At 40.3% G+C, this 26567-nt stretch overlaps 2 protein-coding genes across 4 annotated transcripts in view; one reads left to right on the forward strand and one right to left on the reverse strand.

Annotated features, from left to right (window-relative positions):
* LOC136857125 (uncharacterized) overlaps positions 1-26567 on the forward strand; it is a 341551-nt gene that overhangs the window by 154357 nt on the left and 160627 nt on the right. The gene's annotated exons all lie outside the window — the stretch shown is intronic.
* The window catches only part of LOC136857123 (microtubule-associated protein 9), a 275941-nt gene that overhangs the window by 69353 nt on the left and 180021 nt on the right, over positions 1-26567 (reverse strand). Inside the window, exons 1-2 of one of the 3 annotated variants that reach the window (XM_068225065.1) lie at positions 25556-25919; positions 9801-9968 (exon numbers count right to left, since the gene is read on the reverse strand). In XM_068225065.1, coding sequence (XP_068081166.1) covers positions 9801-9968; positions 25556-25890 — 503 coding nt within the window. In that variant the 5' untranslated portion in view covers positions 25891-25919. Of the gene's footprint in view, positions 1-9800; positions 9969-25391; positions 25481-25555; positions 25920-26567 lie in introns of those variants that run through there. The other 2 variants (XM_068225066.1, XM_068225067.1) reach the window with 2 other exon arrangements.

A 26567-nucleotide genomic window follows, 5' to 3' on the forward strand; every position in this document is an offset into this window, starting at 1 on the left:
CAGGGAATGGCGACCCTGCCCACGTGAGTCCCAGAGCACACTGACCCGGTGTGTAACATCTGGTAAGGGTCCCAGCTCAGAGTGACGAGCGAAGACCTCAACGCATTTATGGCAGAGAAGGTGGACTTTGGTACGGTGTAAGTGGTGGAGGAGGCAGCCTAGTACTCGAGATTAATAGAGTGCAGTTACCAAAACTACTCTGAGTGTCTGAACCCATAACGGGCGGCTCAGGGGCAGCGTCTGATCTCCATGTTAGGAGCGGCTGTGAACCTAACTCCTCTAAGGCTAACAACCTCAGTTGTATCTCTTGTTGACGTCTAGGCATCGGCCCCAAGCCAAAATCATTCGACTCAGCATGATGGAAAAATCTAGCCTAGGCACTACCCCAGGTGGTAACCAATCCACCAATGTCAAGAACAACATCAGCGAGCCTTTCGATTCTGGGAAGCTCACACCAGCATGCAAGAGATTAAAGAGCAAGAGAGTAACTCACTTTGCAACTTTCAACGTCAATTCACTCCTTAAAGTTGGAAAACTCAAACATCTGACCAATACCTTGTCCAAACAAGACATCAAGATAACAGCATTACAGGAGACCAGATTCACAGATGAATCAGCTTTTGAATCACAAGGGTACAGGATTTTGAAAGGAAAACCAGGCAAGAGTGTGATGAAAAATGTCCCTCACCTGGGAACGGGTTTTATAATCAATAAGCGAATCCTAGAAGCAATCACAGACTTCACTTCCAGGAATGCACCCTTTCCTTCAAAGGAGCAAATAAACTATACACGCTAGTCAACGCACATGCACCTACAAATAAGAGCAATAAGAAAGACCCACAGAAAGTAGAGGAATTCTGGAAAGACTTGGAGGAAACTATATCCAAGGTACCAAACAACAATGTGATTATACTCCTTGGAGATTTTAATGCACAACTGGGGAAAGAAAGGAGATCCAGAGCCATCATCGGAGACTATCCAGCCCACAAAAGGACTAATCAAAATTGAGAGCGATTGATAGTTATGTAGGACCTTCAATCTGGTCATGAAATCTACAGCATTCAGACACCTCCCAAGAAAACAGAAAACATGGATATCTCCCAACCCCAACCTAGGAGAGCTCCAGATTGATCACATAGCGATCTCAAAACATGCGGAAAAGGAGATCCAAAATGTCAAAGTCCTGAGAAGTGCAAATTTAGATTCAGATCACTTCCTCTCCAAGATCAAGATCCCAGAAAAACAGGAACACAACTCGAACAACAAAGTTTGACAGAGAAAATCTCAGAATGCACAAAGATTTTGCAGCTGAATTAAACAAAAGACAGTACCAGGGATGGGAACAGTTAAAAGAGGCTATGATTGATTCTGCAAGAGTCACAATTCCTCTAGAGAAAAAGAGGAAACATGCATGGTGGTCATCTGAATGTGATGATGCAATCGAGAACGCCGAAAGGCATGAGAGAATTGGTGTTCCCAGAAAATACCAGAGAACCAGAAGAAGTTCCAGGAAACAAGAAAAAGAACATCCAAGACCATCACGAATCTGAAGAGAAAGAATGAAAAGGAACGCTTCATTCAGATCGAACAGGATTTAAAAAAAAAAAAATTACACTCGGGACTTTTATAGAACATTCAAGAACACCTTGAGTAGATATGATTCACCAAGCCTCAACTTCAGAAACCAAGAAGGAAAAGCAGCTCACAGTGATGTGGAGAATTGCCAGATTCCAGACTACTTCGCAAAACTCCTCAATTGTGAGCCACCATCTCAGAAATTCGACTACAGTCACAAGGAACCAAACCCAGACTCGGACCCTCCGACTGTGGACGAAGTCACGAGAATCATCAAGACCTTAAAGAACAACAAAGCACCTGGAGAAGATGGGATTATTGCTGACAACAGAGCGATCATTGAACTGATAAGAATCCTACACACAATCTGGGAAGAAGAGAAGCTGCCAGATGGATGGACATCAGCGTTAATACACCCTATTCACAAGAAAGGAGATAAGGCAGACGTCAACAATTATAGGGGAATATCGCTACTACCAGAGACATAGAAGATCTTTTCAAAGACACTACTAGACAGAGCAGAAAAACAATTGGAACCACAAATTGGTGAGTATCAAGGAGGTTTTAGAAAGAGCAGGTCATGTGCGGAACAGATCCTGAACCTGATCACAGCATACCAGAAACAGAGGAACAAGAAATTCGTGCTCACATTTGTGGACTTCAAGAAGGCCTATGATTCAGTAGATAGAGAAACACTGATCCATATCCTAGAAGAAATGGGTCTAGATAGGAAGACCAGAGAGCTCATGAAACAGACTGTGACTGACACAACATCCAAGGTCACATTCAGGGGGATACTATCAGAATCCTTTAGGATTAAAACAGGGGTCAGACAGGGAGATGGACTTTCTCCCCTTCTATTCAACTGTGTTCTTGACAAGGTCATTAGAGAGTGGCGCAAGAAAATGCAAGGAATAGATGGTATATGAATGGGATATAAGAAGAGAGGGACTGTAGTCGACTGCCTAGCCTTTGCGAATGACATTGTGATTCTGTCAGAGTCAACAGAAGAGGTACAGAACCAGATTGCCCAGCTCCGGAAACAGCAAGTAAGGCAGGCTTTCGAGAAGACACAGTACATGACCAACATCGAAACAGCACCCTGATGGATGACAATGGAGGTAGGGAGGATTTGGAAAGTAGAGAAATTATTTGTATAAAATGTCATTTCTTTATAGCTTATCACAGGACCAATTTTACAATATCTGGGAGAGTGGATAGATAACAACCTGTCAGAGAGTCACTGATATCGAGAATCAACAAAATGAACTTGGCATACAGGCTAAGTATGAACATCTATAACAAGAAGAACATCTCAATCAATGCAAAACTCAGACATTACCAGACAGTGATCCATCCAGAAGCCTTATATGCAGCTGAATGTTTGAACCTAATAAAGGTAGGTTTGGTCAAGAAGTTAGAACTGGTGGAGTGAAAAATTCTAAGGAGATACTGGGAGCCCAAAGAACAGAGGATGGATCATCCAGAAAGAAAAAAAACCAAGAACTGTACTGCAAGATAGAAAAGATCTCAGGCACCATCCGGAAGAGGAGAGCCATGTTCTTTGGACACATCTACAGAATGGACCCGGGAAGACTGACCAACCAGATAGTAAGGTTTTTTGAGACCAGGAAAACTGTGGTACATTGGCATCAGGAAGTGAAGAAAGACGTGACAGAAATGGGAATACAAGGATAGAATATAAGCAACAGGGAAACTTACAAGTTGAAAATAAAGAACACAAAGAGTTTCCAAGAAAAAGTTAGTCTGCAGACCCAAACACCATGGACGGAAGAGAGAAGAAGGTTGCAGAGTGAAAGAATGAAGGATTAGTGGGCACAGATCAAAGCCCAGAAGCAGTTGAAATCAAATTAACATGGTCCACAGTTGGCCAAAACGAAAGAAAGAAGAAGAAGCGTCACAAAACTGTAATTTTATACTACTATATTCTGTATCCCAGGCTTGCGAGGGAACTAACAGAACAAGGTAAACCCTACCTAGCATATGTTGTAACGTGTATTTTCTTTTACCAACCAATGTTAAGCAACATTGGGCATGGTCAGGAGTTGGATGGGTTGCCACGCGCTGTTGGTGAGGGGTAAGGGAATGAAGGAGCGGAAAGGAACTGACCACCCTACCGCACGTAAACTCCGGCTCAGGAACACCTCTACGGAGGTTCGGACCTGCCTTCGGGCAGAACAACCCTTACCTTACCTTAACTAACTATATATCTTTACCCATACCCCTTACATTATATATGTGTGTGTTGTGTGTGTTTTTTCTTTGCCGCATTATTTGTATAAAATGTCATTTCTTTATAGCTTATCACAGGACCAATTTTACAATTACCATATTAATTCTAAATCTGAGTATTGCCTTCTTACTGAAACTATTTATTCTTGCATTCATTTCACTTGTATTTGGAATATATGAATAGCTGCAGTTATGTTGGGAGGGAAATAACAGATGAAGACAAGGGCGTGTCCAAAGGTTGGGGCAGGGGGGAGGGGTGAGGTCCAAGGAGTCCATACACCCCAGGAGTTTTAATGAATGTACTTTTATTAAGTATTTTATATATAACATTTATATTATTATTAGCTTCTGGAATCCACACAAATCCACCACTCTTACTTGGAACCAAGGACATCATTTCCTTATTAGATATTCTATTTCACCTACTCTCTCTGGAAGTTTGGGCACCTAACAAAATAAAATTTTCGATGAAGACCTACCTTAATGCCTCCCCTCCCCCCAAACTGAAATCCTGGCTACACAACTGTAGCTCATCATTGTGCCGAATTCTGTAGGTGCCTCCCTCCTCTCTCATGGGTCCCAGTATTCTCCTCACGATCTCGCTTTCCTTGAGTTCTAGTTTCCTGAGAGGGCCTCTCCTGGTCATTATGAGACACTCAGAGGCATAGAGAACAGATGGTTTTACTACTGCATTATGGTGCCTTTGAGGTTCTTGGAGAGTATTGCACCTTCTATTAATTTTGTAAGAACAATCTTTTCCAATCTTATCGCTCAGAAAGCTTAAGCCAGACTGTCCATAGAGCATATAATAGAGACTACTCTACCTACCCCACTCTCCCTCCTACTGAGTTGTCACTATACAGAGTAGCCCATGCCTCAAGCATGTGTTTCAAGGTCAAAAATTTCTCTAAAAGGTTATTTCTTCCACATTCACTGTACTTATATACTATACTAGCAGAAGTACCCATTCATATGGGTTATCAGAAAATGGCTTTAGTTACTCATACTATCGGTGTGACTGACTTCACTAGATATTTATATCACTGGTGTATTTACTTAAGTATGTAGAAATTATTTGTCATGTTTGGAATTATAGTGTGTCTTCTTCTTCTTTTCTTCATGGGGGCCTCTAAATATTAGTTCCTAATTAGCGTAGACCTCTAAGATCTTTTGCTACCATGTTTTTCCTTCAATCCCACCTAGATATACCTGCTCCCTTCACAAAGCTGCAGGTTTAGTGTAAGTATACTTTCGCCAGATAGTACCACAAATATAAATATTACTGAATGTATTTGTTTGATCCAACATTTCGTAACTATTACAAATGATCAAGGAAATACGCGATGCATAAAAGAAACTACTATAATTATCGGGAATTATAATTCTCAGGGCTTGTCACACATGTCGCACATCATATAATGAATCTGAGGATAAATGTTGAGACATTTTTTTTTCAAGTCATGGTTATAATGAACGTAAAAGTGGATCAAAATATTAGCACTAATAACATCAGTGATCCTACTACTTCATGATTTGATAAAAAATAGTTTAAACTATAGGTAACAGACTCCGCAAAATGCTGAAACTTAAGCCAGTATGTAAAAATGGAGGCCCGTCTGCAACCGCTGGTTGCTGTACTACGGAGATCTCCGGGGCATTTATTTTTATACTTCACTCCCTTTCCATCCCCGCCCAAAGGAGTGCTATGAGCATCTTACACAACAATTTATTTTTTCCAGATAGTAAGTCATATGTGTATCAATTTTGGTTGGCAGCTATGCCCAAACGTACATGCAAAATCTAGCTTCTGTAGAATCCTGGAGCTGACGTTGCCATGGTTATGGCCGTTCGTTTCTTTATCCGATTCCTAGAGCAGGGGTAGTGTGGTTCCAATATCTCCATAACGGTTGGTTTTAGGGCCTTAAAATATGGTTTTCGGGCCCGAAGGGTTTACCGAGTTTTGTTCTTTGCGTCAAGGGGCTTAAAATCGGCTTTGTCTCATCCTTGTATGACAAATTCGATTTCGCCTACTTTAGCCTATTATTTTAATATTTTTATATCTCCCCCCGTCGCACCCTGCTCGAATTGTTTTGAAAATAAAATACAGCCCATGTTACTCAATGAAATAATTTTTAAAATCGGTTCAGTAGTTTTTGATTCTATCTGTTACAAACAAATATACAAATTTTTCCTCTAGATAATCTATATATATAAAATAAGAGTTTTGTCTGTACATTGCTCAGAATTTGAAAAGAATGGTATTTCTGTATCGGTCATGTCCACAGTAACAAGAAAATGCAATTTTTACTTTTCTGTAATGTCTGTCTGTCTGTCTGTCTGTCTGTCTGTCTGTCTGTCTGTCTGTCTGTCTGTCTGTCTGTCTGTCTGTCTGTCTGTCTGTCTGTCTGTCTGTCTGTCTGTCTGTCTGTCTGTCTGTCTGTCTGTACACGCATCACGAGAAAACGGCTGAAGAGAGTTTTATGAAAATCGGAATGTAAAGTCGGGTGATGAACCGCTACAATCTAGGCTATAAATTATTTTAATCACGCTGAGTGAAATGGTAGTTTAGGGGAAGGCCTGAAATTTAACTCTCAAATATTTATATTATTAGTGGCCGTGTCTTAATGAAAATCGCTAGACAAAGATGGAGAATAAGTTGCTACAATATAGGCTATACACGCTGAGAAAAATGGTAGTTTAGGGGAAGGCCTAAAATTTAATTGTCAAATACTTATTTTATTAGTGGTCGTATCTTCACGAAAATTGGTATGCAAAGTCGGGGAATAGGTCGCTATAATCTAGGCTATCAATAATGTTATTCGCACTGAGTGAAATGGTAGTTTAGGGGAAAGCCTGAAATGTAATCTATATATATAAAATAAGAGTTTTGTCTGTACATTGCTCAGAATTTGAATAGAATGGTATTTCTGTATCGGTCATGTCCACAGTAACAAGAAAATGCATTTTTTTACTTTTCTGTAATTTCTGTCTGTCTGTCTGTCTGTCTGTCTGTCTGTCTGTCTGTCTGTCTGTCTGTCTGTCTGTCTGTCTGTCTGTCTGTCTGTATGTATGTATGTATGTCTGTATGTATGTATGTATGTATGTATGTATGTATGTATGTATGTATGTATGTACATGCATCACGAGAAAACGGCTGAAGAGAATTTTATGAAAATTGGAATGTAAAGTCGGGTGATGAACCGCTACAATCTAGGCTATAAATTATTTTAATCACACCGAGTGAAATGGTAGTTTAGGGGAAGGCCTGAAATTTAATTCTCAAATATTTATGTTATTAGTGGCCGTGTCTTAATGAAAATCGCTAGACAAAGATGGGAAATAAGTCGCTACAATATAGGCTATACACGCTGAGAAAAATGGTAGTTTAGGGGAAGGTCTGAAATGTAATTCTCAAATAAATTATTTATGTTATTAGTGGTTGTAGCGATATACTACATAACTAACATAACTTTAGTTATGTCATAAGTTAGTAGTAGTTATGTAAGAAGTTATTAAATTTCCGATCACTTATGCTTATACATTGTTACCGTACCACATATAGTCGGAGATATTCATGAATTTGGATTTTTGTTACTAAGTCCATATCAGCGCCAAGTCACGAGAAAATTGGTAAACAGAATTTAGTGAGAATCGGTATGTAAAGTCTGAGAATAAGGAATTACAGTCTACGATATAAATAATTTTGTAAGACAACCTAATATCACAGAGTCAAAAGAAAACTAATGTGAAGGCCTGCAATATAGAAAGCTCATAAACTTTATCAACAGTAACATTACATTGACCATTGTTTGTTGTGATGTGCTCTTTGTCTTCTGTTTCCTCTCATCCCCGATAGATAAGATTACTGCAGCGTACCAAGTTTTTTTTTTAAATTTGCTTGACGTCGCACCAACACAGGTAGGTCTTATGGCGACGATGGGATGGGAAATGAATAGTGGTGTGAAGGAAGCGGCCTTAGCTTTAAGGTACAGCCTGGTGAAAATGGGAAACCACGGAATACCATAATTTATTTTTGCTTAACGTCGCACTGACACAGATATATCTTATGGCGACGATGGGATAAGAAAGGTCTAGGAAGTGGAAGGAAGCGGCCGTGGCTTTAATTAAGATACAGTCCCGTCATTTGCCTGGTGTGAAAATGGGAAACCACGGAAAACCATCGTCAGGGCTGCCGACAGTGGGGCTCGAACCCACTATCTCCTGAATACCATCTTCAGGGTTGCCGGCAGTGGGGTTCGAATCCACTATCTCCCGGATGCAAGCTCACAGCTGCGCGCCCATAACCACATGGCCAACTCGCCTGGTCGTACTGACTGTAACAGCCTGCCTTTATATTGGTGGGAAGTAGCTGGGGTGTAAGATAACTTTCTTCTTTAGCATGCCATTCCTCTGGTTCATACATTTTCTGATATATCTGGTACGTAACACACTGGTTCATCATAGTATTCGAGCTATACATTCCCTACTCTGAGCCACTGATTGGAATGAGTAGTGTGCATATTTAACGGAATAATGACAGAGGAGTGTTCACGGCAGTCTGCGACCTGGTTATTCCAGCTTTGGAACTTTGAACTCTTAGATCGGCACCGTAGTACTGTTCGTTGAAAGTGAGAAAGTGTGCGGTTTTTCATTTGATTGAGTATTTTATATAATAACATTGCTTTCAATCGCTACATTCCTACTGACGTTTTTGTAATGACCTATGTTGAATTCAGTTAGGAAAACAACAAAGTCAGTATTTCTGAGAATCTCGTTGCGAAGCACGGGTACATCAGCTAGTATTAGTATATAAGTATAGATTACATCTCTACACACATGGTTACCATCAGGAAGGGCATCCAGCAATAAAACAGGGTCAAATCCACATTTGCGACACAGTTTGCACCCGCAACCCCACAGGTGTGGGTAAAGCGATAGAAGAAGAAGATACTCATTTTAAAAATTCACCCGCTTTCTAATTCTTTTCACCCCCTTAAGCGGATTCTCCAAAAAGGTGATTCCAAGCACCAATTTTAAATTCTGTAACATCTTCATTTTTTGAGATATATGTATCCTCGTATAAATAATTCAACTCCTTCCTAACTTCTTTTCACCCCCCCCCCCCCCAAGTGGATTATCTGAAAACGAATATTTGTGATCTTTTATTTTTAAAGGGGATTCCGAATATAAATTTTCATGTCTGTAACATGTTAGGTTTTTGTGATTTATTGTAGATAATTTCGCTGCTGTAGAATTCTGGAGCTGGCATTGCCATGGTTACGGCAGTTCATTATATCCGATTCCTAGAGCAGGGGTAGTGTGGTGCCAATATCTCCGTAACGGTTGGTTTTAGGGCCTTAAAACATGGTTTTCGGGCCCATAGGGCTTACCGAGTTTTGTTCTTTGCGTCAAGAGGATTAAATTGAGGTTTGTCTCGTCCTTATACGACAAATTCGATATTTTGCCTATATTAGCCTATTATTTTTATATCTCCCCACCCCGTCACCCCACCTCGAATTGTTTTGAAAATAAAATACAGCCCATGTTACTCACTGGCAATGTAGCTTTCTATAGGTGAAGTAATTTTTAAAATCGGTTCAGTAGTTTTTGAGCCTATTCGTTACAGACAAACAAATTTTTCCTACTTATAATATTAGGATAGATTTAATTCATATCTGATGTGAATTTCTATTCCATGACAGTAAACAGCATAGTTTATTTCCTGTTATATGCATTATTTCTCGAATGCATGCCATGTAAAAAACTTGCATAGTAAAAAATTCTGGACTGACTGAGCAAAGTGAGTTATATTTTTGAATTCAGAATGCAATTACCATTGACCTCAGGAAAAATGTTCTGAAACACAGACCAGTATAATGAGTTACTGAATCTTTTAGTTTTCCTCTAGGTGAAACGCTGAGGATTCCACAACTTAAGAGAAAACTCCCAATATCATTACTGCTCTCCCTTACCTAGAAATCTGGCTTTTCCTGAAGTCATTCTCCTTTACGTTGAAGTCTTCTGGTTGAAAACCTAGCAGCTTAAGACTACGTTTAAAACTCAAAATATTGGATTGCTTTTCTTGCTTCTTTCCGTTCTCTTCTGCAACATCTTTATGACTCGATCTGCTGCTACTTCTCCTTAAACATACATATTAATAATTATGTTAACTTAGTATGTAAAAATAGCAACTTGTTAAAATTCAATATATAAAATAAAAATAAAATGAGGGCATAGTAAAATAAAGGGGGCTGCCTGGCTGAGGCGGTAAAGGCGCGCTCGGTTCACCCGGAAGGACGTGGGTTCGAATCCCCGTCAGGAAGTCGTAAATTTTAAGAAACGAGATTACCACTTCCGGAGGTGCATATGGCCCTGAGGTTCACTCAACCTACACCAAAAATGAGTACCAGGTTAATTCCTGGGAGCAAAGGCAGCTGGGCATAGAGCTAACCACTTTACCCCATCACGTGCCGCGGTTAACAATGGTGGAAGCCTTTACCTTCCACTCCTCCAAGGGCCTTCATGGGCTGTATGGAGGTGTCTTTGTCCTTTATAGTAAAATAAAATTAAATCAAAATATTTTAGAACTATAATTTTCAATCAAGAAGATGTAATAACTATAATATCTTTGAAAATTAGACTTTAACATGCCATAACATATTCATTACTGGAACAGCAAGATAACTTTTCTGATGTAATACATTTTCTCCTGAGAAATGATGAATGATTCCATTTTATAAATTTTGTAAAATGTATTAAAGTCATTCATATGCAATGTTTATAACATATATTTACATACTGTTGTTTGAGTTTGAGAAAATGCACTTTCTTTGCATCTGAAGATGGATCTTGAAGAAGGGATAGATGGGGTTCTCATTTGGCATTGATGACACACAAAATTTCTTTCTTGATATAATCAAACCAGTCTTGTCTTTTTTTTTTTTCAAAACCAATGGTTTTCTCAGCTGATTCTGTGATTGCTTTCTCCAATATTGCCCATTCCTGCTCTAGGTTTGTTGTGTTGACTGCATTATTTGTCAGCATATTAATCAGAGAGTACAGATTGTGGAAATTCATGGCAGTGGATCCATCTCGAAATAACTTCGCCTGGATGGGATATAAGAGAGATAAAGAACAACTGGTGGCAGCAGAAACCTCAGGAACGGCAAAGCATATCTGATGCCCTAGTAAAAGAGTTATATGGCCCAACTCACTCCTCCTCTGGGACACTGAAAGCTGCTGGTAATGCTACCACTGTTACTGTTAGTCAAGATATCCTAGAGCATTGGAAAGAACATTTCTCCACTCTTCTCAATCAGAGTTCATATGATGCTGAAGACTTTCTCAATGATGTGCCTCTACCTCCCCAACAACCATGGATGGCTCTCACGCCAACATTCAAGGAATTCAGTGCTGCTCTTAGAAAGCTGAAACCCTGCAAGGCTCCTGGCCAGACTACATTCGTCTGGAACTTCTTCAATGTGGAAGCCTACCTCTAAAGATCAGACATCTTACTCTTATCCTCTTAATATGGGAAACCTGTGAAGTACCTGGTAACCTTAAAATACTACTATTGTTACTTTATTCAACAAAGGTGATTGTAGTGTTTGTGGCACCAAGTGGAGACCACATGAGTAGGCCTACCGAATGGGGAACAAACCTGGCTAGGTTCGGGCCAGGGGCGTACCGCTAGATGGACGACTATGGGGCGTGGTCTCTGCTACACAGAGCCTGAGTTCTGGGAAGACAATGTCTGGCTGTATGCCTCACCACGGATGGTGAGAATGACGCTCAGGACCCTAGAAGGGGCAAAAACCCTATGATTGACTGAAATATGGATGCTTATAAAGAACCAATTTCATGAACTTCAACATCAAGGAAAGCCATGGAAGGTTCAGTAGAGCAGATCCAGGAGCAAGCCCAAGATGAAAAAAAGGCCAAGGTCGGGGTATAGTACACCATCAAGTTCAGTTACAAAACTGCCTGCCAAGAAACAGAAAGAAGAGACCTTTCCAGACAGGAAACTGAAGGAGGAAGACGTGAAGGAACTTTCATCTGCTCTGATAGCACAAATGAAACCTCTGTCAGACGGATGCCTTCCAGGCTTCCTCGAGTCTCCAAGGCTGGAAAGTGGAGCAACTGTACTGATCTGTGCAAATCCAGAAACTAAAAGCTGGCTGGAACAAACAGTGGCCAATTGCAACCCTCGGAAAGGGGAGAATTTGGAGGTGGCAGAAGCAAAGAAGGTGCTAAATACTACAAAGATCATCACGAAGTTTCCTCCTCCATTTGACAAGATGAAGGTTGATGATGCGCTTGTCAGGATACATCAGCATGACACCAAACTTCCGACAAAAGAGTGGAGAGTGCTAAATGCAACAAATACTGACGACACAGGGAGGACAATTAATTGTTTTGGACCTTCATGAAAGAGATTTTGAAAAGCTCAAGAAGAGACGCCTTAAGGCCAAGCTTGGAATTGGGCAGATCAAATTTCAAGTAATTAAGGGAAAAACAAAACCTAGCATTGGCAAGGATGGTACTGAAAGTTCTAAAGGCCAAACTACAACATAAAAAATCAGCCGTGGCAAATTTCGTCAGAAAGTTCAAGTCCGAGGCTATCGACGTGGGTAGTTAAGGGCAGAGTAGCAGGACTGGCATAATCTGGAGGTAAGCTAATCTATAATACTACATCGAATATGCCTGGGATATGTTTACTTGTGAGCAGAAAACTAAAATGCCTTCCGTTGCAGGAACATTGTTCAAAAGACTTAGTGGCGGCCAAAATAAAACTTGGATATTGGGAAGGTCCTAAAGAAATAACCATAGGGTCTGCATACCTCCCATATGACTCAACTAAATCTGCCCCCATCAGAAGAATTTGACAACCTAATTTGCAACGCAAAGAAGAAAGGCGAACACCTAGTCCTTGGAGCAGATGCAAATTCACACCGTACGGCATGGGGAGCACAAACTGCAATGCAAGAGGTTAGTCCTCACTAGAGTTCATTATTGGAACTGAGTCGACGATACTAAACCTAGGAAACAAGCCTACATTTATAAATAAAAATCGTAGGGAGGTAATAGACATTACACTAAGCACTATGCATATTGCAAACTTTATTAAAGACTGGAAGGTGCTGGAGGAACCATTATTGGCAGACCACCAGCACATCCAATTTGCAATAGATGCAAGACTATGTGGGATTGAGATGTACAGAGATCCAAAAAGAACTAACTCAGATAGATACAGAGAAGTTCTAGGTAAGGCTGTACAAAAAATTCCAACTAATGTGAGAGCACAGAAAGAATTGGATGAGACAGTGGAACTATTAGAAGAGGCCATTATAGACTCGTTACATGACAACTGTCCTCTCAAAGAAAAGGAAACTAGCCAAAATGAAGAAAGAGGTTAGGATGTTGTATAGAATATCATCTAGAAATGGTATGTGGGACGTATATCATAGGAAACTTACTGAGTATAACCTAGAGATACAGAAAGCATTCTGTGAGAAAGTGGAATCATACACTGAAACAGCAAGGCTCCAGAAGGTTCTTAAAGCAACCCATATATATCAGGTAAGGACACTGGAGAATCCAGATGGGTCGTTTACTCAGGTAGAGAAGGACATGCTGGAGATACTAATGGCATGTCACTTTCCTGAGGATGAGGAGATGACAGAAGAAGAAACGGTTGGAACAGAGCCTGGAGCTCGAAGAGCAGACTGGAATTGTACCAACAGAATAATAAAACACAACCATGTAAAATGGGCAATCGACATGTTTCAGCCTATAAAGGCTCCAGGGCCAGATGAGATACTTCCAGTACTCCTAGAGGAAGGACGGGAAATACTCGTCAATACCCTGACGGACCCCTTCAGAGCTAGTCTAGCTTTAGGGTACATGCCAAAATCATGGTCTGAAGCTAAAGCAGTATTCATACTTAAGCCTAGAAGGGCAAACTATGCCCAAGCCAAAGCATACAGACCATTATATTTAACCTCCTTCATGCTGAAAGCAATGGAAAAAATTCTGGATAAATATATTAGAAGAACGGTGCAACTGAACTTAACGTTACATGAAAATCAGTTTGCATATAGACCTGGCAGATCCACTGAAGTAGCACTCCATCAGTTGGTTTGTAAACTAGAGGAAAGCCTAGAATATAAAGAAATTGAACTGGCAGCATTTCTAGATATACAAGGAGCCTTCAGCAATACAATCTACGACTCTATGATCAAAGCATTGGCACAGAGCAAAGTGAGTAAAACCGTCATCAAATGGATTAAATCCATGTTAGATGGAAGGAAGATGACAGTAACCCTATTTGAAGAAACGCTGACGGTTAGGGCCACCTGAAGCTGTGTTCAGGGAGGAGTTCTTTTGCCTCTGCTGTGGAACCTCGTGGTGAACAAAATCATAGCTATGCTCAACGAACAGGGTTTCTATACACAAGGATACACAGATGACCTAGTGATTGTGGTACGAGGTAAGGTGATGAGTGTTATCCAGGACCACTGATTAGACCATTGATGGCCTATGCTGCAATCATCTGGTGGCAGAAAGTAAGTCAAGGAAAAGTTGGCAGTAGATTGGATAGCCTACAGAGAATGGCATGCATAGCCATAACTGGGGCTAGGAGAACTACGCCGATAGATGCCTTGAATACTTTACTAGACCTCCCATCACTATCTAATTTCATAAAAGGACAGGCTAGAATGAGTTCATATAGATTGGCACAATCAGAGTGCTGGAATTCACAAAGACCCAATCTAGGACACGGTAAAATTAACAGAGTAATAAAAGAGGAAGTTCTACACATGCCTTCTGATCATGTGATACCAGTCCGGCTCCATGGCTAAATGGTTAGTGTGCTGGCCTGTGGTCACAGGGGTCCGGGGTTCGATTCCCGGCAGGGTCGGGAATTTTAACCATAATTGGTTAATTTTTCTGGCACGGGCGCTGGGTGTGTGTTGCCTTCATCATCATTTCATCCTCATCACGACGTGCAGGTCGCTTACGGGTGTCAATTCGAAAGACCTGCACCTGGTGAGCCAAACTTGTCCTTGGACACTCCCGGCACTAAAAGCCATACACCATTTCATTTCATTTCATTTCATTTCATTTCATGTGATACCAAAGTACAACTTTGAAAAACCGTTTGAGACCAAGATAATAAAGAAAAGAAGACTGAGATATCAACAAATGGAATACTGAAAAAAGAAGATATAGTGTGGTGGACTGATGGCTCAAAGACTGTGGATGGCACAGGAGTAGGGATTAATGGGAGAAGACCTGAGAGATCAATCCATATGAGCTTGGGCAGACACACTACAGTCTTTCAAGCTGAAATGATAGCTATCACAACATGGCTTGAAGAGAATCTGAAAATGAACTATAGGAATAAGAACATTTTCATTTTTGCGGACAGCCAAGCGGCCATGAAGGCACTACAGGCAGTCTGGATAATATCCAGAATTGTCTGGTATTGCCACTCACTTCTCCTGAAGCTCTCAAAGTACAACATTGTCAAAATAATATGGGTACCAGGGCATGCAGGTATAGAAGGAAAGGAAAAGGCAGATTGGCCAGGAAAGGGCCAGAAACACATTTTGTAGGCCCAGAACCTGTATGCAGGATTTCCTATGAACAAGCCTGATACTACATAGGAAAATGGGTACAAAAGAAACAAACAGTAAACTGGAAAAAAACTCCAGGATGCAGGCTTGAAAAGGAACTGATAAAAGGACCAAACAAGAAGTGTACTAAAGAAGTTTAAACTCAGCAGAGAAAATATAAGATGGGTAGTAGGATTGTTGACAGGACACTGCCATCTGAAGAAACACCTACACAGAACTGGAGTAATAAGAGACAACATATGTAGGAAATGCAAAGAAGCAGAGGAATCAGCTGAACACATACTTTTCGAATGTGAGGCGCTGGGTAGAATCAGGCTCTCCGCTCTAAGACTACCAGGTGAAGAGAGAGAAAAAATCCAAGAAGACCCAATAAGAACAACCTGCAGCTTTGTGAAGGGAGCAGGTATATCTAGATGGGAATGATGGAAAAACACGGTAGCAAAAGATCTTAGAGGTCGACACTAATTAGGAACTAATATTTAGAGGTCCCATGAAGAAGAAGAAGAATAAGAAGAAGAGTTTGTGGCAACTATCATGGTATATCACTGCTAACTATAGCAGGTAAAATTCTTGCTAGAATTTTGCTTAATTTCTTGCAGATTATTTACGAGAGGATCCTACCCAAGTTGCAATGCAGTTTTCGAACCTCCAGAGCCTTGAGAGAAATGATATCCTGTGCAAGGCAAATCCAACAAAAATGCAGAGAGGAACAGACTCCTTTATACCTAGTGTTCTATGACCTGGAAAAGTCTTTTGACTCAGTCCTGAGATCAACTATGTGGGCAGTGCTGAAACACTTTGGCTCTCCTCAATATTTTGTAGATCTGGTCAAGGCTCTTCATGATAACACATCTGGGCAAATCATTCATCAAAATATTATCTCTGATCCATTTCCTATCACATGTGGATAGAAACAGGGATGCGTGCTTGCTCCTACACTCTGCTCTTTGCCTGGCTGTCATGTTATATGGAACATCTACAGACAACCAAGATGTAAAGGTCAGATATCTCTTCGATGGGGAAATATTCAATCTGGCTTTACTTCGCTCCCATAAGCTCGCTAAGATTACCTCCATTATAGAATTGCAATACGCAAATAATGCTGCAGCACCTACTCTCAGACCGAATGAGACTCATTCGGGACAAATATTTCAGATTCTCGATGGGAATCAATATCTATATCATTGCAACAGTCAGTCAATTGTTTCCAGAGTGCTTGCGATCATTTTTGTCTCTCCATCAATGTTCAGAAAACCAAAATACTCGCACAGGCTGCACCTGGATCAAACCTCCAAGTTTTCAATATGTCCACTCCAGATACTATGCTGGAGCAGGTTGACCACTTTTTACATCTAGGAAGTATCCTCTGAACAAAAGCTAACTGCTCACAAGATGTGGAGAGGAGAATTGGCGCTGCCCACCTAGCATTTGGATATTTATCCCATTACAACTTCATACCAAGATCATGGTTTACCGTGCTATGAACATATTGACACTGCTTTACAGTTGTGAAATTTGGACCCTCTACTGTTAAGATATCAATAAGCTATAGTGTTTCCTTCAGCAAAAACTTAGAACCATCTGGAACATCTAATAGCAGGGCCATGTCACCAACCTTGCAGTTATTGAGAAAGTGCATGCTGTAAGCATTGAGGGGACCATCATTGGCCATCGTCTCAGATGACTTTGGAGTTGGATATAAGCTCATTTGTGATGGAACATCTAGCGGCAATGGTGTAGCTATTGTTGTAAATGCTGACCTCCGTAGCCATGTCACTGAGGTTCATCAATGTCTATCATCATAACTACACCCTGCCCTGTACTTTCTATTTTATACATATGTTGGTTTGATTAATCACATAGGTTGGTAGATGCAGAGTGGGTCTTAGCCCATAAGTGGCCACGGCTGGTTCATGGTCCAACAGCTCTGCACTCTGACCGGCCAACCGAGCAGAGGAGGAGTGGCGACGGCTCTACCGTGGCTCTATGCCTCTGCATTCGGGAGACGGGACAGGACTGGACATAACGGCTGGCCCCAACTGTCGGCTGTCCTGATAATGGTTTTCTGAGGTTTTCCATTCTCCTGCACTAAGGCGAATGCTGGGACAGTTCCTACTATAGGCCACGGCCACCAACCGCCTCACCTTCTCCGAGCATCTCCTTCACCGTAACAAATCTCCCGGCCTGAAAGATGGCGTCACCATCTAAGAGACCCACCTCCTCCTTCCGGGGAGGAATTAAAACATTTTAGTAATAGTAGTAATCACTTAATTAGGTCTGTTCTAAAACCACTCCTGTTCCTCTTGCTTATTATTTAATTAGTCACATGTAGGCTCTGCAAAACTGATGCAGTATGCGAACAACTCAAGAATAATGTATGTATCAGAACGAAATACACATAACGGTACAGTGAAACAGAAATTGCAAGAACATGTAATTCTTGATTTAGCGAAACTGAACTAATAAACAGTGAATAAAGAGTAAATCATACAAAAAACCTAGATCCTCCCTGAGTGCAAATAAACAATAAGAAAATCAATGTACTGTGGCACAGGACACAAAGTTTCTGATTTAATGGCTATAAAATGACTTAAATGGAACACACATTAAGTAAATCAAGCAAAAGCTGTTACTGTATGCAATGAGAATTTGAAAAACAAATACCAGTACAGAAACCCTATATAACGTATACTATGTTTACTTCCATTCTATTCTAAAATACAGTTTAATTTTCTGGGGAAACTCTCCTGCCTGTGAGAGTACTTTTAACATGTTCGCTGCCACCATTTTCTTAAATATCTTTCTCAGGAGCTGTTTTGGCAGTATCAGTCAATCCTAATAAATGGCACTAAATTTTATTAAAAAAACGTGTCCATCCAGTTAAAAAAGTAAATATTACGTATTTAAAACAATATTCATTTCTTGACGCTTTAAAGCATCAGTGGCACTTCAGGCTATGTTTCAGATGAGAGAGTGTCATCTGATGCACACTTACAACTAAATTCGTCCAAGTTTGAATCTATGTACATTTTTAACACAGATTTCCATTGTATTTGTTGAGTGTATTTTAATATTGAAGCTATTTCAAACATAGATTTCCATTGCAATTGTTGAGTGTATTTTATCTCAAATTTGTTATATATGACTGGTTTTTTTTTTTTTTTTTTTTTTTTTTTTTTTTTTTTTTTTTTTATATGTCTTTCTTCTTTATGTTATTCCAGCTGATGATGACCTCTAGGCTAGATCGAAACATGTCCTATGTAGCTTTCTAGATAAACCATTCATCAAATGGCAAACGTGTATTGAACAGGTGGACTTTATACAATTAAATTCTTTTAGAATTTCATCTTAGATATTTAAAGTCAATACGGAATCAGAATGAAGTTCATTACTTGTAATGTATGTATAGTCAAACCTCCCTTCTGTAGCTTCCGTAGAAAAATGTCCATATTGGCATTATAAATTTACTCATTTGGGACAAATATTTAAGCTTTCCTATGGGAATTAACATCTATATCATATGATGGCCAGGAAGGCATCAATTTTTGGTAATGAGACAAAGTCTCTCATAGTGTATTGGCACTGCTGGTGGCTCCAAGTAGCCTATGCAATCTCCACGGTATGCACTAGCCATCATGGGCGCCCATAGGATAGTTTGTAGGGGGGGGTCTAGACTTGGGGGTATGTAGTATTTTTAATATTTTGGAAGATGAATGCCGACTTGTATTCCATGGTAGAGTACCACACACGGTATCCCCTACCACTTCTATGTAATACCGATTTTTAAATAATTTTCTTGCAAGAAAAACACCTGACTATATTATACTTTTTCCTTTCCCTGAGAGCTAGGAGGGGGCCGCATCCCCACCTTGCCCCCGGGTATGGGCGCCCAAGCTAGCCATGCATCTTGGTGGGTGTGCTATTTACCAACTGATGAGCCCAACTTAGCACACTGGGGCAAAACGCTGGCAACCGGGAATGAGTTAGCTGGAAAATTTATAACATCCAATAGCGGACCATTTATATTGGTATTAAGTAATCATTCAGTGGGGTGTACCAGTTTAGCACATTTTTCTTTACCGCAATATTCTTGAAAAGAAAATAACGATCCAGCGTGACACACAAGTTCTTTATTCAGTTAACCTCAACTTGCAGATTATTTGCGATTTCTCATACTTTTTCTTGTATCAGTAACATTGGCCCACTCACTAACAGTTCCTTTTTTTTTTTTTTTTTTTTTTTTTTTTCCTTTGCTCAAATATATTCGAACCACTCATATAGCGCAATGTCCCTCCTATTAGTGTTTACTGTTTCTTGTATGAGTAACATTGGTCCACTCACTAACAGTTCCTTTGCTCAAATATATTCGAACCACTCATATAGCGCAATGTCCCTCCTATTAGTGTTTACTGGGTGATTGAAATGCTATGGTGTTTCTGTCTCGAAGTAAAGCACATAAAAGTCTCTTCCTTGTCAAGTTTAACTGAACTAGCTGGCCTTGACCTTAACAGCGGCAAACTGACTTATGAATAAAATGATGCAGGCTGGGTTGAAAAATCCCTTGGTAACCTGTGAGCAAACAGTCACTCGCATATTTCCGGGCAACTAGAATTCTCAGAATGTACACTAATTAGAAGACAAGACAACCCTAACAAAAGTTCTAGAAAGCCCTGTACAGAACTATTAACTTCACGGCTACTGCAGCATTTCTATGTATATTTCTTTGTTTTCCTTGGACATGAAATAGTCCATACATTCAAAAGGAATTCCCATATGTTTGCAGAATTATATTAAGAGAAAGGATGACAGAACCATGTGCAAAGGCAGTGTCCTGGAACGCATAAAATGTCTGTTAAGACAAGTGGACAAGACTAATGGCGATGTCTGCTGTCTGGAATTTGAGGTGACTGCTTCAATGAGGCATATTTAACACGTGTCTTATGTAAAATAAAATCAGTTCAGCAGAAAAATTCTGAATAAAGATGTCAGAGAGAGAGAGGGAGAGAGAGAGAGAAAATCAGTAAATATTGCAACATTTATCTGTAAACCAACTTCATTGGTATCATGACACACACACACACACACACACAAAGCAAAGTCACCTCCGTACAGGCCAGGAAGACCCTTGGAGGAGTGGAAGGTAAAGGCTTCCACCATTGTTAACCTCAGCACATGATGGGGTAGAGTGGTTAGCTTTACGCCAGGCCGCCTTTGCCCTCAGGAATTAACCTGGTACTCATTTTTGGTGTAGGCTGAGTGAACCTCAGGGCCATATGCACCTCCAGAAGTGGAAATCCCGTTTCTTAAATTTTACAACTTCCTGACAGGGATTCGAACCCATGTCCTTCCAGGCGAACCGAGCACGCCTTTACCGCCTCGGCCAGGCAGCCCCTATAAATAAATTTAAACAAATAATATTTGAAATTGGTCTTTGGTACATTCATTTTAAATCTGTTCCTATGAGATCATTTCAGTCTTCCATGATGACTCAACATTATTTTATTATTCATTCCATATTTTGTGAGGAAGAACATTTTCCTTTAAGAGCAAAGAAGTGATGAAAGTGAAAAATAATTGTTAACAGAAGATGCTGAGAAAGGAGAAAGGAACAACCTTCTATTAGGTCACTTGCTCTGTCTGACCATGAGCCATTGTAAGTTACATACTTGTTGCTAGGTGTGGACTTGATATCTGTAAAGTTCATTAGGAGAGTAACTAGAGTAACTACATAGTAGATAAACTAAATATGAAAGATCACTTTTCTTACATTTAGGATTAAAGCTTATAAACAGAAAGGAAATATAAAATCTAACATAAGTGGTACTATCTTTCAAGACCATGGAAAAGAGACTTCTTGTGGAAAATATTTCAGTGCATAGAGAATGGTAATACACTAAGTACACTCTCAATCATTTTCATAAGACTATGTCTGCTACCTATATTTGGAGAACTGCAAAGTGAATGCTTTTTCACAATACAATGACAGATTTTTAAAGACCTAAATAAAAATATATGAAATAGTCACCAATGTTCCCAAGTATGTATGTTCAGTCCTCAGCCCTAAGGCTGATCGCATCCTCAACAGCTCCGCCATCAGCTGTCCCAGATGGCATAGGCATCACTGAAGAAGCCGTACTAGAGAGATGAGGAGTGAGGTAGTTTCCCGTTGCTTTCCTCACCAAGCCAGAAGTTGCTATTACATATCAGTCTGCCAAGTCCACTAAAATGCATACACCAACTGACCCTATGAGCAACATTTTAACATTTTCGTACCATTCATAGCAGGGACTGGTTGCATAAGGAATGGATTTTTTTTTTTTAGATTAATGATATTTATTCGTGGCATCGACCTACGAATATCTTTTGCCACTAAGGAATGGCATTACTATCATTGCTCATACCTCAAAGCGAAGGAGAAGACTGAGAGCAATGGAACTACAAATTTGCTCTAGCCTATATCAGAAGACATAGTGCACAGTAAACACTAGGTCCTGCCAGAAAAGGCATTGTGCCCAGTATGAGTTACAAATGACAAAATGTAATGTTAAGAAATCAGATATCATACTGGTATCAAGGTCATCTGAACAACGGAACTTGTAACAGTGAAAGGAGTAGGGCAAACTAACAGACTTTCACTCTCTTCAAACACAGACATTCTAGGACCATACAATTAAATCTTTCAGAAATACACTATCAAATAAACATACTCCCCTTTTGCCTCTATGCTGAGCTGATATATATGAAAACCTGACCTATTACTCACATCTGAGAAATCCTCTTTCTCATGATCTTTCATAATTACATTTTGGCTGCAAAATAGATATTCTCTAGTGTTTTCTAAAGAACTATTACGCATCTGTGAAATGCAGTAAATAAAATTATACAAACAATATTCAAAAGCTACTCAACTTCAGAGACTACTGTATTGGGATGCTCCTACAATGACTACTACCATATGACTATGTGATGCAAATGTCTGTTCAGATCCCTTTGCCATTTTAAACATAGTTTAAATAATAATACCAATGATGAAATGTATATAAGAAGGAAGCCAAAATATGTGACAAATGCAATTACTAAGGAAAGATACTGATGGCATACCCTAGATAAGCCTGATATGAACCACAATGGCTTGTATTGTCTTTGAAATGGATGATTTTAGTGCTTGATTTCTGAGACCTGTAGGGATTTAAAAGCAGTCCTCTAAACTTTCACTCAAGTCATAGTCATCTCAAGCAGCTATTCTAAATGAACACCTATCTGAGGGACAAAAGAATAAAAGAACATGGCTCCAGTACCGGTAATTGGAAACAATGCTACTCATTAGTTGGGGCTCCAAGACTGCCTCACATACCACAAGATATGAGCCCCTGAGGTGAAACACAAACAAACATACAAACATGCACACACACATAAGCCCATCAATTTTTACATGACTTGTCAACAGGTCATAAAATAGGCTAGTATGAAGCTATGAATCCAGAACATTGCTGAGTGGTGGTGGTGGTGATTTTTGTTTTAAGAGGAAGTACAACTAGGTAATCATCCTCTCTGAACAAATTAGTGGAAATAAAGCCCATGGTACTGTACTGACATGAGAAAAAAATTATGAAACATACTGTAACAACTCCTCATCATTTAGAATTAACAAAACTGAATGGGGTGCACTGACTCAGTGATATAGCGGTGGTGAGTATTGTTTTAAGAGGAAGTACAACTAAACAACCATCCTCTAATCAGAGAGAAAAAATGGAAGGGATCCGACACTTCAAAGAATGAAGGTATTGACCAAAGAAAGAGAAGGGCCGCAAAGGGTGTGAAAGTGAAAGACTCCCTAGGCCTTGAGTGTTCTAATATCGTCGGGGTTGGAAAAGAACAAGAGTTAACCAAGGGAGGTCAGACAGGGTAGACAAAAGTGAGGAGCCTGGCACAAGTAAGTGGAAACAATGACAGGGCTCAGCTCAGAGCCTCATGGTCGCCAACCCATGCTCTCAAGTTGAGAGCCCCTGGGGCCCCTTTTAGTTGCCTCTTACAACAGTCGGAGGATACCGTGGGTGTTATTCTACTGCCCCCACTCATAGGGGGTTCAGTGATATAGCCACTCAACTACCAGCTTGAGTGTCCTGCATTTGAACCTCAACAATTTCAGGTGGTATTTTCACAAAGACCAGCATGTGACAGCAGGAAAGCTATTTGGTCTTAAAACCCTGACCATGTTCTAGATTTATCCTGGATGTTCTGTTAATTCCACCTGAACATGGGGTGGCACTGAACATTTAAGAGAAAATGTAAAACATACCTCTAAATAAGAATTTACTCCACCTAAATTCTAATGAAATTTACCTTACCCAAGCAGCTGAATACTGACTCAGCTTGGGGATAGACGAGGAGTTTTCACCACTGGAGGAACTCTAGCTGACAGGAAACATGATGCTGTCTGTACACATCATATTACTGAAAGCAAAGTCATCTCCGTACAGGCCATGAAGGCCCTTGGAGTGGTGGAAGGTAAAGGCTTCCACTATCCGTAACCTCGACACTTGATGGGGTAGAGTGGTTAGCTCTACGCCCGGCCGCCTTTGCCCCCGGGAATTAACCTGGTACTCATTTTTGGTGTAGGCTGAGTAAACCTCAAGGCCATGTGCACCTCTGGAGGTGGAAATCTTGTTTCTTAAATTTTACGAGCACATCATATTACTATCATCCTAATTTCCAGAAGCCACAGAAATCACATCTAGCTATGGGGCCAAAGACCAAGGTGTTAGGCTCCCTAACACGACAACAATCATCATCATCATCATCATCATCATCATCACCGAAATAGTTAATGGTTAAACTGGACATTCCCTCTGCCTGTCTCAACAGAATTAAAATACATTCCTACTCATTTGGTGATAGTCCGGTTCCTAGGCTGAATGGTCAGCATAGTGGCCTTCTGTTCGCAGGGCCCTAAGTTTGATTTCCAGCTGGGGTGGGAATTTTAACTGCAAACAGTTAATTCTTCCAGCTCGGGAATGGATTGTAGTTGTCTTAACCTGTAAGCAACATGCCACACTACCAACTACCACATAGTGCCGGGCTGAGTGGCTCAGACGATTAAGGTGCTGGCCTTCTAACCCCAACTTGGCAGGTTCGATCCTGGCTCAGCCCGGTGGTATTTGAAGGTGCTGAAATACGACAACCTCGCGTCGGTAGATTTACTGGCACGTAAAAGAATTCCTGCGTCTCCGAAAACCGTAAAAGTAGTTAGTGGGACGTAAAACAAATAACATTATTATTATTAACTACCACAGAAACACACAACATTGAATACATCCCTCCACATATGACATTGGGAAGGGCAGCCGGTCGTAAAACTTGCCCAAATCCGTACCGTATTAAGAGACGACCTCAAGAAAATGGGAAAAAAATCCTGGAAGAATAAAAAAAAGACTCACTTTGTGACAACAGATTCTATCTGGTGAAAGCCTACCCTACTTCAAATACCAGTACCCTATTGTTGTATTCACTTTTGTATTTCCCCTTAAAACAATAATCACCACCACCTTCGATTTAATTTAGCTGCAGCATTGGAAATTAGTCACTCAGTCTACTGACTTGCTTGCTTCTTTACTTAAGACCAAAACTAAACCACCTTGACCTACAAGGAATTTCTTATTGAAACTGTACACACACTGATAAAATCATATACCCTTACATACAAAACTTCAAACAATAACTAAAAATGAACACAATAAAATGTTTAGCCTGTTGAGGAATTATTTAAAACAACCGTAGTCTATACCACAAAAATATCCTAGAACGTGAAATAACTACTGTTTCTCTAAAATAGTGTAGCCTACCCGAGTTTTTTGAAATAGCCTATTGTATCGACCTTAACTGCAGTTCTTAACTAGCAAAGGTTAAATTCATCAGTTAAATTACATTTAGTTCTGGATTTCCCTCTGATGGTCGCATATTAAAGCTCAATGACCTTACCAACCGGTAACAAGTTAGAAAGTGTCGTGGTTACATTGAACAATTCAAGTACCAATTCCAACAGCCGACGATAGGACGTCATACGAACTGCAAGGTCAGGCTCTAGATACCTTGAAAATGCAGGACTGCTGCTTGATAACCATCGTGCTCGCTTCGTATCAAACCCATTTGGATCAAGAATACCACAAGCACTTTTTGGTCTAACTGAAGAGCGGCTTCTGCATCGGTCGTGTTTTAAAATTGGTTTTTGGATCGGCGATTTCGGTCTGTGGATCACTATCGCTTTATTAATATCTTCCTTAGTATAAGTCTTGTTGGAGTGATCACTGTCATAATCACTAAAACTTCCTTTTAAACGTTCTTCTAAATCACCTACTGTCACATAATCGCCTATTGGTGATGCGGTTCTTGCTTCATCTTCATTATATAATTCATTCCGGCTCATTTCTGCAATGCAATCATCAAGCTTCGTCATGTTTCTCCAGACAGAGCAACCACATGTATGTCAAGTGAAAAGCAAGATTAGAAAATCGTGTCGTTACCGTGACTACACAGTCGCTATGGCAACGTAAGCGAAGACAATCAATAAACATACCGTAGTAGGTCTCCACTCCATCATTTGGAACTAAGGCGCATTAACCGGGAGATAGAATAATTCAGTGAAAACAAAGTTAGAAACGGGGAAACTTTGGCAATGGCCAGTGAGCAATTGCAACTACATTAATAAAGAAAGAGAAGGGAAGCCGATATTGGAACGCTGCCTTGCGGGGCGGATGAGATAACGCCACTCAGAAAGAGGCCATCATTATCGTCCTTATTCGCCCTATCTTGAAATGGTAGGTCTAATAATAGCAACACTAAGACGTGAGGATTACCATATGTCGGAGGACAGGTTCCTCTACAAATGGGAATAAAACCGATATCCCCTGCCTGTCAAAGGAGGGAAATAAAATACTGGTACAGTAGGCTACATGCGTAATCCACTTTCACAACGCACCTTGGAGGGTGGTAGTGGCGGCGATTATTGTTTTAAGAGGAAGTACAGCTGAGCAGCCATCCTCTCTTTAAACACTAATCAGAGGAGGAAAACGGAAAAGAGGTCTTATCCTTCGAAGAATGAAG

The sequence above is a fragment of the Anabrus simplex genome, chromosome 1, assembly GCF_040414725.1.
Source record: "Anabrus simplex isolate iqAnaSimp1 chromosome 1, ASM4041472v1, whole genome shotgun sequence".
Classification (NCBI taxonomy): Eukaryota; Metazoa; Arthropoda; class Insecta; order Orthoptera; family Tettigoniidae; genus Anabrus; species Anabrus simplex.